This window comes from Haliotis rufescens, unplaced genomic scaffold (genome assembly GCF_023055435.1).
Source record: "Haliotis rufescens isolate VD_foot unplaced genomic scaffold, xgHalRufe1.0.p SCAF_14, whole genome shotgun sequence".
In the NCBI taxonomy this organism is placed as follows: domain Eukaryota; kingdom Metazoa; phylum Mollusca; class Gastropoda; order Lepetellida; family Haliotidae; genus Haliotis; species Haliotis rufescens.
The window spans coordinates 12007474-12022991 of NW_025963824.1; the positions used below are offsets into that span (position 1 = coordinate 12007474).

The following is a 15518-nucleotide window of genomic DNA, read 5'->3' on the forward strand; positions in this document are numbered from 1 at the left end:
ATAGATTAATCAAGCGTTCATGTTTTGCCTCTGTAGAAATGCAGATGTATTCTCATAACTCAGTTCTGACAGAGATATGATTACTGCAACATCACTGACAGCATCTGATGTTTATAGAATTGACATATGAGAATTAAAATTTTAAATTACCATATTGCAATAGTGACAAATGCGCATGTCAGAAATACAAAAACATATGGGTTTCTGTAAAACTGATCATAAAAAATGACTACACACACAATATTTTTGTCAATAAAATTAAAGAGAGCAGTAAAAAAGTTGGATAGAGATCTTGTTCCTAAAGCTTTGAATGAGGATGAGAATGTTTTAGTTTTAACTGTAATGAAATCAATCCTCATGTTTAAAGTTCAAGTCAATAAATAACTGCTCAAAGCTTATGAAGGTTTTTTCGACATTAAACATCTGCTCCCTTAATGACGCATGTCCCCTGAATGCCAAATTGTTTTATTCATTGCAAACTGAAAGGCCATAGGCCCGGAGTTCAACGTATCTACAAGGTATGGGTGTTTCTTCTAACTAACAATGCATGATGTATGTACAATGCAATATTTTCTAATAGTAATATTTGAAGTTGACATGAGTATGCAAAACAAATTAATCTTTGGGTAAGTTATAAACGTCTTTGGAATATACTTGCATGCATCATGTATATGATTGAACGAGCGAGTATGGTTTTACGCCGCTTTTAGCAACGTTCCAGCAACATCACGGCGGGGGACACCAGAAATGGGCTTGTACCCATGTGGGGAATCAAACCCTGGCCTTCGGCGTAAGGACCGAACGCTTTAACCACTAGGCTACCCCACCGCCCCGTATTTGATTGAACTTGGTAATTGAACTATCATAACACATACTGGTCGGTCGGGTAGCCTAGTGGTTAAAGCGTTCGCTCGTCACGCCGAAGACCCGGGTTCGATTCCCTACATGGGTACAATGTGTGAAGCCCATTTCTGGTGTTCCCCGCCGTGATATTGTTGGAATATTGCTAAAAGCGGCGTAAAATCAAACTTACTCACTAACTCTTAACATATATATGAGGGATGTATCAATTTGATGTGTGACCAACTATTATTTGTAAACATAATTTGACTAAGCTTACTCTTAAAAAATAGCTATAATTTGGATAACTATTTTCAAATACAAGTGTCTTTCTTTAGAACAATGTAACAGTAACGTTGCCTCACTTCCTTAAAGGCGACTATGCTTGTCGTAAGAAGAGACTAACGGGATCGGGTGGTCATGCTCGCAGTCTTCGTTAATGCATGTCATCGTATCCCAGTGGCATGGATCGATGCTTATGATGTCAATCACTGGATTGTCTGGTCCAGACTCGCTTATTTACATACAACGGTCATATAGCTGGAATATTGCTGAGTGCGGCGTTAAACAACAAATAAACAAACAAAACAACACATGCATTCAGTGCTAAATAGAACGAATAAACGACGCTTTTCCAAATCTCAAACTGGTATTTTCTCCAGCAGGTAATCCATCACCTGGTCCGGCAGAAACGATTTCAGAAATATGTAAACCTGAAAAAAGGTAGAACTGAATAAGTAATAAAACTATGGAAGGGGAGACATTAGTTGTACATACATATCTAACCTGTCAGAACCGGGGTGACAGCCCTTCTTGTATTCTCAATGAAATATACATGTTAAGAAGATTTGTTGGCAACGGGGAATGTTGGTCTCAATGTCAAATAACGTGGTTTCAGAATTCCATCAATCCTAGTGCCTACCATTAACGGTAGAACATATCTACATGTACAACTCAAACAACTAATTTTTCATTTAGAGTTCCTTATTTCAAATTCACATATACCCGCTTTGAAGAGCAGTGGCATTCGAGATGGCGGCAAGAATGAGGTATTTAGTTTATTCTAAAGTTCATTATTTTTCGCCATTAATGGAACATTCTTTGCATCCGTTAACCAACGTGTGCATTTGCTATGGTTGGTTTGTTGTTTAACGCCGCACTCAGCAATATTCCAGCTATATGACTGCGGTCTGTAAATAATCGAGTCTGGACCAGACAATCCAGTCATTGACCTCATGAACATCGATCCACGCAATTGGGATCGATGACATGTATCAACCAAGTCATCGAGCCTGACCTCCCGATATAGTCGCCCTTTACGGCAAGCATGGGTTGCTGAAGACCTATTCTCCCCGGAATCTTCACGGGTCTCATTTGCTATGGACCATGTGACGTCGTATCGTGACTTCATAGTATACATGCGTGAAGTACTCGTATGGCGAAAATTGTCGATAATGTTTCATTTCGACAATTTCGATAAACGTTCATTTAGGAACGACGACAGTAGCCGGAGGTTTCATATAGTTAGTATTTCACCGATCACCGACAACACAAGAAAATTCGAAAATATGTAATCTTTATATTTTGCCATTAAACGCGTAGATTATAAATGAATAATTACAATGGGACCGGCAAATCGCTGAGACGCTCACACCTACCACACGGAGGTCAACCACTGAATTCGTTCCCCCGATTAGATATCTCGGGCTGACCTTGACTTCTATCAGCTGACGTTCCATGACGTCAAGGACGATGTCACATGACTTAGGTGAGTGCTTCGAAGAGATGTATTTGTCCTTGACAGCCTGTTCTGCCACTTCCTGTGGGTAAACCTTCCTGACGTCATCACTGGCTGAGTTGAATCCATCAAATAGTCTCTTTCTAAACATTTCAACCTGCATGACAGAAATAAAGAAAATCCAGAACGGGAGAATGACAGTCGGAATGTGTTTTAAAATCATGCAACCTCGAAAAGGTCAGCACGGGTCGTTACGACTGAGTTCGTCAAAATAGTCGTCTATCGCTCTTCAGAAGGACATTTGAAATAGAAGATACCCCCGATATCCCATGGGAAGTACTGTCTTACAATTTATCATACATTCAAACATTTTCTTTTGTTCAGGTTTCAAAGAATGAATCGATATTTTTCAAAGTTCCTATTTGAGTGCAGTAAAGCGCGATGAAGCTACTTTCTGACCAGCTAAAGTCATTTCAATGGTAGGTCAAAGTTCGCGAGGGGGCACGGGTGGCCCAGTCGGCTAAGGCGCCGCGATTCGCTGTGCAGAGTTGCGTCCCTTGGGCACGCCAGAAACCTATGACTGTGGGTTCCAATCCCGGTTCGCCCTGATTATGTTTCTAGGTTTGTCAGCACCATACCCGTTCTCGTGGGTTTAACCGAAGTGGTAAACGTCTGAGACCTGCATCACTTGGGGCTTTCCTCCCACATAAAGCTGACTCGCCGCGATATAACTGGAATACTGTTAAAAGCGGCGTTAAACCCAACTCACTCACTCACTCAAAGGTAGCAAAAGGTCGTGCCATGTAATGAGATGTCCTCAGATATTTCTCGGGTCTAGTACACGCAGCCACACACACACATGTGCATCCACGTGGCTATATAAGTGCAATAATCTTGGACGCGATGCTATACTTCATTTACCTCTCCAGATGATACCAAAATGTGCGTTTAATTTACTAAGCAGTTAAGAATGATGCGAGATAAAACCTTGAATCTCAGACAAGATTAGCTACAAATCCGATCGCTGTGAGTGAGTGAGTATGGTTTAACGTCGCTGTTGGCACTATTTCAGCATTATCACGGCGGGGGACACCAGAAATGGACTTCACACATTGTACCCATGTCGGGAATCGAACCCGTCCGATCGCTGTGAACATTCACGAAATACAAAATCTATTCACAGTGAATATTTATCTATTTCCATGTTGTTGCAGGGTCTTTCAAAATTAGCAAAGTTACCCCAAAAGACGCCCCCAAAAGATATGTTGCCTGACATTTTCAAGTCTGGCATCACTGCTTTTTGAGTTTCCAAGATTTCAAACGATACACAGGCTAAACCGGCACAAGACCGTTCCAAAAATTGCAACCAGACACAACCGGTCTACGTGCAACGAGCCACGACGTCAGGGTACGATGTCACGTCATCGACCTCCAGCGTTCCTGGCCACCTGGGGGCGGTCGGGTAGCCTAGTGGTTAAAGCGTTCGCTCGTCACGCAGAAGACCCGGGTTCGATTCCCGACATTGGTACAATGTGTGAAGCCCATTTCTGGTGTCCCCCGCCGTGATATTGCTGGAATATTGCTAAAAGCGGCGTAAAACCATACTCACTCACTCCTGGCCACCTGATCAATTAGTCGCTTCTCACAACCAGCAACGACTGCCTTTTATTACTTGCCCGTGAAGAGATCACCCGTTTAATAAACATACAGCTGTATTACACATTGTTTTAATACCAAAACGCGTGCTCATGTACTCTCGGAACACGTTTCACGAACAAATATTGAAAGCTCTCAACATTCCTTGGCTTTATCAACGACATTGCGTGTGGAGTTGATAGATCACTGAGAAGACCTTATGCACACTCGACGACCCCAGCAACCTTGTTGCTAGGCTGACGTCACATGGCATTGTTTCGCCGATGGATCTTGCAACAAAATTCCACAAATTAGGTCATCAGGTATTGTGACGTTACCGTTAACTTTGAGGTGCACAAGCGATCGTATTGTAGCGAAACGACAGTCGTTAGTCTAAGTTAAAGTATGTGAGTTGCGATAGTCTTAGCCCTACGATAATTTTGTGAATTGTAAAGATGGACCGTTGTATGGTATTAAATTCATACGTTTCACCTTGTGACGTGTTTGAAGTATAATTCTAACTCAATTGGACTTTGCTGTGGATTGTGTAGGTGTCAGCCTATTCATACTCAACAGTATAATTCTAAAAACGTAATAGATAAAATACTAAAGTCGCTTCCGTGTAAAACCAATTTTATGAAACTCGTGAATAGTTCACTATTCATTCGTTTCATAAAATTGGTATTGCACGGGATCTCGTTTAGTATTCTATATTTAATTGATGGGCGAAATGTTTGGAAGTTAATCGTGTGAGATTTATGTGACACGTTTCGAAACGAAAACATGCATCGCTTAGGTTTTTGGAAAGAACTTACGTTGTGTTCCAGAAGAATGGCTGTTGCTCCTCCGAAATGACCCGGTTCAGTCAGACTGACCTGGACCCCAAACCTCCTCATCTCGTGTCGTAAAGCATCGGAGAAGGCTTCTAAACCGTACTTGGAAATGCAGTACGTCGAGTTACCTCCCCTTGCCAGACGGCCTCTTTCACTGGACACGTTAATTACCCGGCCTGAAACAGTGCAATCTATCAACGTCAGTACACTGCAAAAATGCAATTTGATTAAATGTAAACCAAAGAAGAACTTATTTCTCGGTTTCAACAGTTTAATGTTTCATACATAACAAACAATAAAAATAAAGCTTTGATGGCAGATGTTGTTTAACGCCGCACTCAGCAATATTACAACTATGTGACGGCCGCCTGTGAAGAATTGAGTCTAGGCCAGACAATCCAGTGTTTGACATCATGTTTTTGTTTGTTTGTTTGTTGTTTAACGCCGCACTCAGCAATATTCCAGCTATATGACGGCGGTCTGTACATAATCGAGTCTGGACCAGACAATCCAGTGATTAATGTCATGAGCATCGATCCACGCCATTGGGATCAATGACATGCATCAACCAAGTCAGCGACCATCCGATCCCGTTAGTCGCCTCTTACGACAAGCATAGTCACCTTTTACGGCAAGCATGGGTTGTTGAAGACCTATTCTACCCCGGATCTTCACGGGCTGTTTGACATCATGAGCATTGCTTCACAAGGGATACAAGGACATCGGTCAACCAGTCCGAGCCGGACCACCCGATCCACATTGCCGCCTCTGATAACAAGCCTAGCGTTGTAGGGACTATATACTTTCCCGGAATTATAAGGGTTGAATAAGTGAGTGAGTGACGGAAGAACGACAGACCGGAGGGATGGAGGGAGTGATAAGAAAGTAAGCGTTCGATTTATTTTACGCCCCATTCAGCAGTCCAACCAGATAACGGTGACCGCAATCTCATTAACATCAGATCTTAGTTCTCGCTACCGCTAAACAAAGATCTGAGGACATCCTTTTAGGGGTCACGTCAGAACGACCTTTCATTCGACCAATCAGAGCGTGGCTTACCAGATCATGAAAGTGACACTGGGAATGTGATTTCTAATCATGCAGCCTCGAAAACGTTAAAACGGTGTATTCTGAACGATAGTGACGGGCTTAACGACTGGATCTATACAATCTAGACCAAATATTAGCCATTCTAGAACGTTCTTTTGTTCAGGTTTCAAATCTTTAAGCGATAATTTGTCAACATATGTTTCGAAGCGTAGTCGCCAATTTGAAATTAGTGCCGTAAAGCACGAGAAAGCTGCCTTCTGATTGGCTAATGTCGACTTCTTGTCAGTAATTCCATTGGTCGGTTAGAGTTTGCCAAAGGTCAGTCTTACGTGACCCGTAATGGGATGTCCTCAGATCTTTGCTTAGCGGCAGCGAGAACTAAGATCTGATTTAAATGAGATTGCGGCGACCGGTTCATCCCGGCGGTCATTAGAATTAGCATCTTCTCCGCCGTGGGGTCAGGGAGTCTGACCACGCTGTAGCTATTGTTTTCCTCACCTTTAGCCTGCCTCACTAGCGGCAGGAACGCTTTAGACACTCTGATAGCCCCGAACAGGTTGACCTCGCACACATCCTTGTAGAACTTCATGCTGCACAGCTCGACCGGACCCCCGCCGTCAATGCCGGCATTGTTCACAACAGCCCACAAACCTGCAACACAGACGGTAGATCTATTTGTACACCACTTCTAAGGTGCAACTGAACGTTCAATGTAGCCTATGACATTCCAAGGCCAAAGGCTGCTAATATGTTTAGAAATCGGGAATCGGTGATTTCTGGTTAATGTCGGACATGTCAAATACTTTTTTTCTTTTCTCGTATTTACCTGACGTTTTCTCAATCGGGGGCCATCTTTGTTATTGGATTTGTTCGTTTGTTTGTTGTTTAACGCCGCACTCAGCAATATTGCAGCTATATGACGGCGATCTGTAAATAATCGAGTCTGGACCAGACAATCCAGTGATTGACATCATGAGCATCGATCCACCAAATTGGGATCGATGACATGCATCAACCAAGTCAGCGAGCCTAACCACCCGATCCCGTTAGTCGCCTTTGACGACAAGCATAGTCGCCTTTTACGGCAAGTATGGGTTGCTGAAGACCGGAATCTTCACGGGTCTTGTTATTGGACCCACGTCTAAGGTGTAACTGTTCATTCAATGGAGCCCATGCCAATCGGGGGCCATCTTTGTTATTGGACCCCACGTCTAAGGTGTAACTGTTCATTCAATGGAGCCCATGCCAATCGGGGGCCATCTTTGTTATTGGACCCCACGTCTAAGGTGTAACTGTTCATTCAATGGAGCCCATGACAACCGGGGACCATTTTTGTTATTGGACCCCACGTCTAAGGTGTAACTGTTCATTCAATGGAGCCCATGACAATCGGGGACCATTTTTGTTATTGGACCCCACGTCTAAGGTGTAACTGTTCATTCAATGGAGCCCATGACAATCGGGGTCATTTTTGTTATTGGACCCCACGTCTAAGGTGTAACTGTTCATTCAATGGAGCCCATGACAATCGGGGTCATTTTTGTTTTTGGACCCCACGTCTAAGGTGTAACTGTTCATTCAATGGAGCCCATGACAACCGGGGGCCACTTTTGTTATTGGACCCCACGTCTAAGGTGTAACTGTTCATTCAATGGAGCCCATGACAACCGGGGGCCATTTTTGTTATTGGACCCCACGTCTTAGGTGTAACTGTTCATTCAATGGAGCCCATGACAACCGGGGGCCATATTTGTTGTTAGAGCACGCGTTCTCCTCGTGATATCGTTATAATCGTTTTTGAATATTCATTGCGCGTTTCAGAAATGGTGTATTCTGATGTCATTCTCACAGCGTATAGTGCTGTTTATTCACACACTAAACTCATAACAAAAATAGTTGCAAAGGTAATATTTTCTGCAACTATCTACTAATGTGCACAACTTATTATAATAATATATCATAATAAAAATAATAAGCAAAATGAAAATCTCTCGCTTGCGCATAGGACGCGAAGATTTCGCGTTACTGTCGCGATCGTGGGACGCTCGCTCATAGCTGATACATTGCTGTTGCCATGATCTTCGCGTCTCATTCGCGTTCGAGAGATTCTTTATTTTGATCAGTAGAACAAGCGGCCTCGTTAGCGCAGTAGGTAGCGCGTCAGTCCCTGCAAACAAAAGGCACAACAGCAAGTGGCCTGGAGATCCGGGGTACAATAGGTTTTCAGCAACCCATGCTTGCCGTAAACGGCGACTATGCTTGTCGTAAGAGGCGGCTAACGGGATCGAGTGGTCAGGCTCATGTTGTCAATCCCTGGACTGTCAGGTCCAGACTCAGTTATTTACAGACCGCCGTCATATAGCTGGAATATTGCCGAGTGCGGCGTTAAACAACAAGCGAACAAACAAAGATACCAAAAGACGCTAAACTATGGTACTTGTTGTTACCCTGCCTGGCGCTCAGCATTAAGGGGATATAACCAGGACTGGTTGGCTCGGAGTCAGTATACTGTGTCAGAGTGATCATGAGGTACCCATGTTAAACTGTGGCGTGGCATCTCAGTGGTCAAGCACTATAAGACCAGCGTTAATCCAGACTGAGCACAGGGTAACAACAAGTACCATCATTTAACGTTATTTGGAATGATGCTGACGGGGCATCGACAACAAACAAACAAACAAACACAACAGCAGTATTCCCACCTGTGCTTCTGCATCGCTCCTGGACATACTTGAGTGCCTCCGTCACCTCACCATCCTTTGTGACGTCCATCTTCAGGACGTGCATCCTCTCCTCAAAGGTGGCCTGTAGGGCCCGGGACCCCTCTGTGTTGTCGTTCAGGCAGCCGGCAAACACCGTGAAGCCGAGTTTGTGTGCTCGGGTCGCCAGCTCATTTCCCAGCCCTCTCAGGACAAAACAAGACAACATTACCAGTAAAGGGATTGCAGGATGAATTGGCTTTTTATGCCTCTTTGAACAGTATTTGTCAGCGTGTCAGTTCGGGAGAAAGCGATGAAGTGATGCAGAACTTAGACTTTTACCACGAAACGGCTGCAACGTTGCCTATCTACGAAAGCCAAATGGGGACAAAAGTGAAATATGGAAAAGACACGAAAAGAAATTCGTTATAACGGAAAAAAGATTCGTTATTACGAAAATAAATTCGTTATAACGGAATAAGATTCGTTATTACGGAACTTATTTCGTTATATCGAATATTTTTTTACGAAATAACGAATCTTTTTCCGTATTCCGTAATAACGAAATTATTTCCGTTATAACGAATCTTTTTTTCCGTTATAACGAATTTATTTTCGCAATGAAGGAACTTTGTTTCGTAATAACGAATTTATTTTGTAATAACGAATCTTTTTTTCGTAATTCCGAATTTATTTTCGTAATAACGAATCTTTTTTCCGTTATAACGAATTTCTTTTCGTGCCTTTTCCATATTTCAATTTTGACCCCAATAGGCTTTCGTACCTATCATAAACAGCAGTAGATACTGATCTAAGAAAACAAAAACAATGTGTTGCTCATTCTGAAATCAGTACCAGGATGAGTTAGGTCTAACGCTGCTTTGAACAGTATTACAGTCATATCACTGGGAGTCAACTTGATGATGGAGGAAAGGTCGAAGTGATGCGGGCGCTTATCACCTTGGTGCTGACAAACCTAGAAACAATCAGGTAATCTTGGAGTCGAACCCTTCATCAGGGGACGCAACTCTGCAAAGTGGATTGTCTGCCCCTATACAGATGTAACAGCTGGGAATTTATATTATTAGTATACGAAGACGGACACTAGTTTATTCGGACATTAGTTAATCCGGACAACCTAAAATATCAAACAACATCTACTAAAATGATATTGTAAAAAACCCTTGAGTAAATATCATGGACACGTAATGCATATCAGTGAGGTTATCGATCTGGCATTGATATGTACATATAGTTTGAACGACAGCTTGACACGTATTTATTTCAGTATCCTACGGGGGCAGTCGGGTAGCCTAGTGGTTAAAGCGTTCGCTCGTCACGCCGATGACCCGGGTTCGATTCCCGACATGGGTACAATGTGTGAAGCCCATTTCTGGTGTCCCCCGCCGTGATATTGCTGATATATTGCTAAAAGCGGCGTAAAACCATACTCATTCATTCATTCATTCAGTATCCTACGATGCGTTGGATAATACAAAAGTGTAAACATTTTTTGTTAATACCTCGTGGAACTAGAGATGGTGGACGGTATTCGTGTTATGTTTTGTTTTAAGATAGTATAGAGTTCTTTGCAAAGCAATAATGATTGTGTTTATTGGATTATTGTTCTTAAACAAGTACAGCGATGGAACAATACATTTAGAAATATAGATTTGTAAAAACTACCTCGCAAATTAAAGTGTACAGCCATGTTTGATCGTGGCTAAAATGAAACCAACAACACATGGTTATTCGATGGTGATGTATTTGATACGGGTTGCACAGTTGTTTTTTTGTACTCCGGCGACTTATTTTCAGCCTAGTGACGTTTTGATAGCGACCCGTGAAGATCCAGGTTAGAATAGGTCTTCAGCAACCCATGCTTGCCGTTAAAAGCGACTGTGCTTGTCATAAGAGGCGACTAGCGGGATCGAGTGGGCGGACTGGCTGGCATGGTTGAGGCATGTCATCGTATCCGAATTGCGTGAGGGGCGGTTGGGTAGCCTAGTGGTTAAAGCGTTCGCTCGTCATGCGACCCGGGTTCGATTCCCCACATGGGTACAGTGTGAAGCCCATTTCTGGTGTCCCCCGCCGTGATATTGCTGGAATATTGCTAAAAGCGGCGTAAAACCATACTCACTCACTCACTCACCCACCCAATTGCGTGGATCGAAGCTATGATGTCAATCACTGGATTGTCTGGTCCAGACTCGATTATTTACAGACCGCCGTCATGTAGCTGGAATATTGTTTAGTGCGGCGTTAAGTAACAACACAAAATAAACGTTTTGATAGCGTTTGTAATTATTTGGTCAAGTCCAATTTTTGAATTGTAGACTTTCTTTTGCCCGGCAGATTCTGCACTTTTTGCGAAATATCGTGTTTATACCAGTGGGAGATCACATTCGCGCAATGCCCAAAATGTGTGTGATGGTTTCCGTGCATGAATATATTATTATTATTATGATATAATCTGACCTGCATCACAGCCTGTGATGAGAATGGCCTTTCCTGTGGGATCGATTTGACTTGGAGCCTCGGATTTGAGGAAATACACCCCCGCAGCGTAGAGAACGCAGCCTGTCACTATGCACCAGAGAATGTAGTCGATGAAGTAGTATACCAGCGCCGTAAACACCGCTGTGGCCGCCACAGGGATATATTGCAGATATACTTTTGCCGGGGGCGCCATCTGTGAACGAAGCAAATGTCAAAACACAAAATTATCAACTCCCTAAACAGTCGACTCCTCTTGAATCTGCCCGTAGAGAGAGAAGTTAGAGGTTCGAACCCGGCTGCGTCATACCAACAGAGACCCATGAAGATCCGAGGTAGAATATAGGTCTTCAGCAACACATGCTTGTCGTAAAAGGCGACCCTGCTTCGAATCCCAATTGCGTGGTTCCTGCTTATGATGTTAATCATTGGATTGTCTGGTCCAGATTCGAGTATTTACAGACCGCAGTCATATAGCTGGAATATTGCTCGGTGCGGCGTTAAACAACAAACGGACAAACAAAGATACCAAAAGACGCTAAACTATGGTACTTGTTGTTACCCTGCCTGGCGCTCAGCATTAATGGGATAAAACCAGGACTGGTCGGCTCGGAGTCAATAAAATGTGTCAGACTGACCATGAGGTATCCATGTTAAGCTGTTGCATGGTGTCTCAGTGGTCAAGCACTTTAAGACCAGCGTTAATCCTGACTCGTACCATGCAATTGCTTACCTTATCCCGAGCACAGGGTAACAACAAGTACCATCATTTAACGTCATTTGGAATGACGCTGACGGGGCCTCGACTCACAGACGTTCTATTCACTAGACCACGAGGGCGGGTTGTAAATAGTCGAGTCTGGACCCGACAACCCAGTAATCTATGTCGTGAGCATCGTAACACGCCCCTAGCTGCGATGACACGCACTCAACCGAGTCACCGAGCCTGACCCCCCTATCCCGTTATTCACCCTTCTTACAAGCGTCGGTTATTGAAAACAAATTCTAACCCGGATATCGATCTTCATGGGTGATACTCATGCTTTCACCCTTATTCAATTTAATGTTCTTGTAAACAAACAACTTAAAAACAAACAAACAAATAACTTCTGAAGTCTGCAGAGGGAACGACCATGCATCCCCCTTGGGGTGGTGTCTTCTGTTAGAGACGGCCTATTTGCTTCAAGAGGACAATTTCTGGAGTCCGAAATGTGGAGCCGACTTCTTTTTAGCAAAGCAGTTGTTTTCAGGACATCGTGTGAACAAGTTTTTTCGGCAAAATATTGTTTTTAGTATTTTCGGGAACAAATTGTTTGTTAAAACTAATTCCAGGCCCCAACCCTAAATATCCAGACCGCCTCCGTGGTAGAGCGTCCGCCCGGAGAGCGGAAGGTCCGGGGTTCAATCCCCGGCCGCGTCATACCAAAAGACGTTAAAAGATGGTACTTGTTGTTACCCTGTCTGGCGCTCGGCATTAAGGGGCGAAAACAAGGACTGGTCGGCTCGGCTTCAGTATACTGTGTCTGAGTGGGGTATTCATGTTAAACTGCGGCATGGTATCTCAGTGAGCTAGCACTATAAATCGGCATCAGTCCGGTCTAGTACTAGCAGCCACACACACACACGTGCATGCGCGTTGCTATGTAAGTGCAATAATTTTGGACGCGACGTTAAACCCAATTACACCTCACCTAAATGTCGATAATCTCTCCTTCGTGTTTAATTCAACAAATTTCAACAAGTATATTCTACTAGCATGTGAATGTCATTGTGGAAATAAATAAAAAAACATATCTATTTAAGCAATGCCTTATCCCTTGTAAAAACATGATTCATGATGTTGCTTGTCAGCATATTCTGTCGTGCCCTTTGACCTAACATTTGACCTGACCTAATTTCAATTCCCACTCCGTGTTTGGGTTCAACGATACCGACCCATAAGACCATAGCTGACCTCAGTCATATAACAGGCTTATACACCCTGATTGTCTGTGAGATAAATGTATGCATTACTTATCAAGCTCAGCAAGTTTCTGATAGTTACGGTGGACTTTGAAAGCTTTCGGTTATTGTGACACATTTCTTAGCTATAGAGCACGTGTCACGTTGACCTAACATAATATTTCGCTTTCGACATTACTCAAAAGCAACGTCGTGTCAAAATTATACCACTTTTACACAGATTTCAAACATTGTTGAAATACCGAAATACGTTAAAAATGGCGATTGTTGTTACCCTGCCTGGCGTAAATCATTGTAAATACAGTAAACTACGGTTATAACGAACTCAAAGTGATCACTGATATTAGTTCGACATAACCGTAGTTCGTTATAAGCATATATACAGCGAATGACCGGGACAAAAAAATGTTCGTTATATCAATCAGTTCGTTATAAGCCTGTTCGTTATAAACGTAGTTTACTGTATCATTTAATTCACCACCTCAGATCACCCAGCAATTGAACAATAGCTCCACTGACAGGGGTCCCATGTCCGCGCATGTCGCTTCTCACACTGTCGCCTCGGTGATTAGTGACTCGGCATTTAAACATGGTGGACATTCAAATACAGCATTAAAACACATATGACAATAGGTGACAAATACAAGTTACCTTCTAGGGTAGGCGTCAAATCTTCTGTTGTATGGAGGTGTAATCACAGCGTTCCGTTAGTAATACGGAAGGAGGTCACTTACTGTTAAAGATTAAAGTCCGCTGCATGAATGTTGTAGTGATATCTCCCTGCAAGGTGACCTTGGCCGGCGTGACCTTCAGTGCAGTGTATAACTGTAGGCGATGTCTTGCAGGGCCGTATCCGTGGTCTAGTGGATGGAGCGCTGCCTGGAGAGCGGATTCGTGGTCCAGTGGATGGAGCGCTGCCTGGAGAGCGGATTCGTGGTCCAGTGGATGGAGCGCTGCCTGGAGAGCGGATTCGTGGTCCAGTGGATGGAGCGCTGCCTGGAGAGCGGATTCGTGGTCCAGTGGATGGAGCGCTGCCTGGAGAGCGGATTCGTGGTCCAGTGGATGGAGCGCTGCCTGGAGAGCGGATTCGTGGTCCAGTGGATGGAGCGCTGCCTGGAGAGCGGATTCGTGGTCCAGTGGATGGAGCGCTGCCTGGACAGCGGATTTGTGGTCCAGTGGATGGAGCGCTACCTGGAGAGCGGATTCGTGGTCCAGTGGATGGAGCGCTGCCTGGAGAGCGGAGTCGTGGTTCGATTCCCGGCCGCATCATACCACAATACGCTAAAGATGCTACTTGTTGTTACTCCGCCTGGCGCTCAGCGTTAAGAGGATAAAAAAAAGACTAGTCGGCTCGCGGCATGGTATATCAGTGGGCACTATAAAATCGGCATTAGTCCGGTCTAGTGCAAACAGACACACACACATGGGCAATAACATCACAGGTTAGAAGATAAAGGATTACTTTGAATAGATAATCGGGTCATCCTTTTTTTCTTTTTTTTTGACATCTGTGGCAAGTATAGTAAGGAAACTGGAAGAATCAAAACAACCCTACTGTGTGAAGATGTACACAACCAAATGTGTAACGCAAGCTGTGTAAATTAAAACAATAAAATTTCAAACCTGGAAGGATTATTTCATGGATGTTTCTACATATATCAGTTGTGTTCTGTACCTTATCCGACAGCTCGGAAAAGATGTTGATGACATTGTAGGATCTTGACATGTTGTTGGCGGTATGCACTAAAATTTCATTAGCGGTATGCTGTAAAATTAATTCTGAAATACTGTTTTCAGTTCAGACGGAACTACCTCACCAGGAGTAAACATTGATATTAATACGCACATTTTAGCATTTAAAACACTTAAACTTAACACGCATTAATTAAACATTAACTACAGTAATACAATGGATGAGCGGTACTTTGTTGTTTTATGTGCCTGACACCGGGAGCGCTAAATCCCGTGTCAGTGAACCGTGTCTGGGCCCTCACTGGTCGCGGGGGCGCCACTATGAGTTTTCCTCCTAAATATTAAATTTGGTGCTCCCGGGAAGACACTTGCAACAGGAACTATTAACACCCTCTGTTTCAGCAATAGCGTCCAGATACTAATGATTGTTTGGATTCGCATCCAAGACTGGCCCTGATAATGTTTCTAGTGGTGTACCCATGCTCGTGGTTTGAGATTAGCCTGATAATGTTTCTAGTGGTGTCCCCATGCTCGTGGTTTGAGATTAGCCCTGATAATGTGTCTAGTGGTGTA

General features: G+C 43.5%; 1 protein-coding gene across 1 annotated transcript; it reads right to left on the reverse strand.

The window, feature by feature from the left end:
• Positions 1-1310: 1310 nt before the first annotated feature.
• Positions 1311-14059, reverse strand: LOC124115230 (D-beta-hydroxybutyrate dehydrogenase, mitochondrial-like). The gene is made up of 7 exons (XM_048395751.1): positions 13905-14059; positions 11274-11487; positions 8799-8999; positions 6595-6747; positions 5029-5222; positions 2499-2735; positions 1311-1553 (listed from the first exon to the last, which is right to left on the reverse strand). Exons 2-7 carry the CDS (start codon positions 11485-11487, stop codon positions 1482-1484), a joined length of 1071 nt encoding a protein of 356 aa, XP_048251708.1. The 5' UTR covers positions 13905-14059; the 3' UTR covers positions 1311-1481.
• Positions 14060-15518: the final 1459 nt, after the last annotated feature.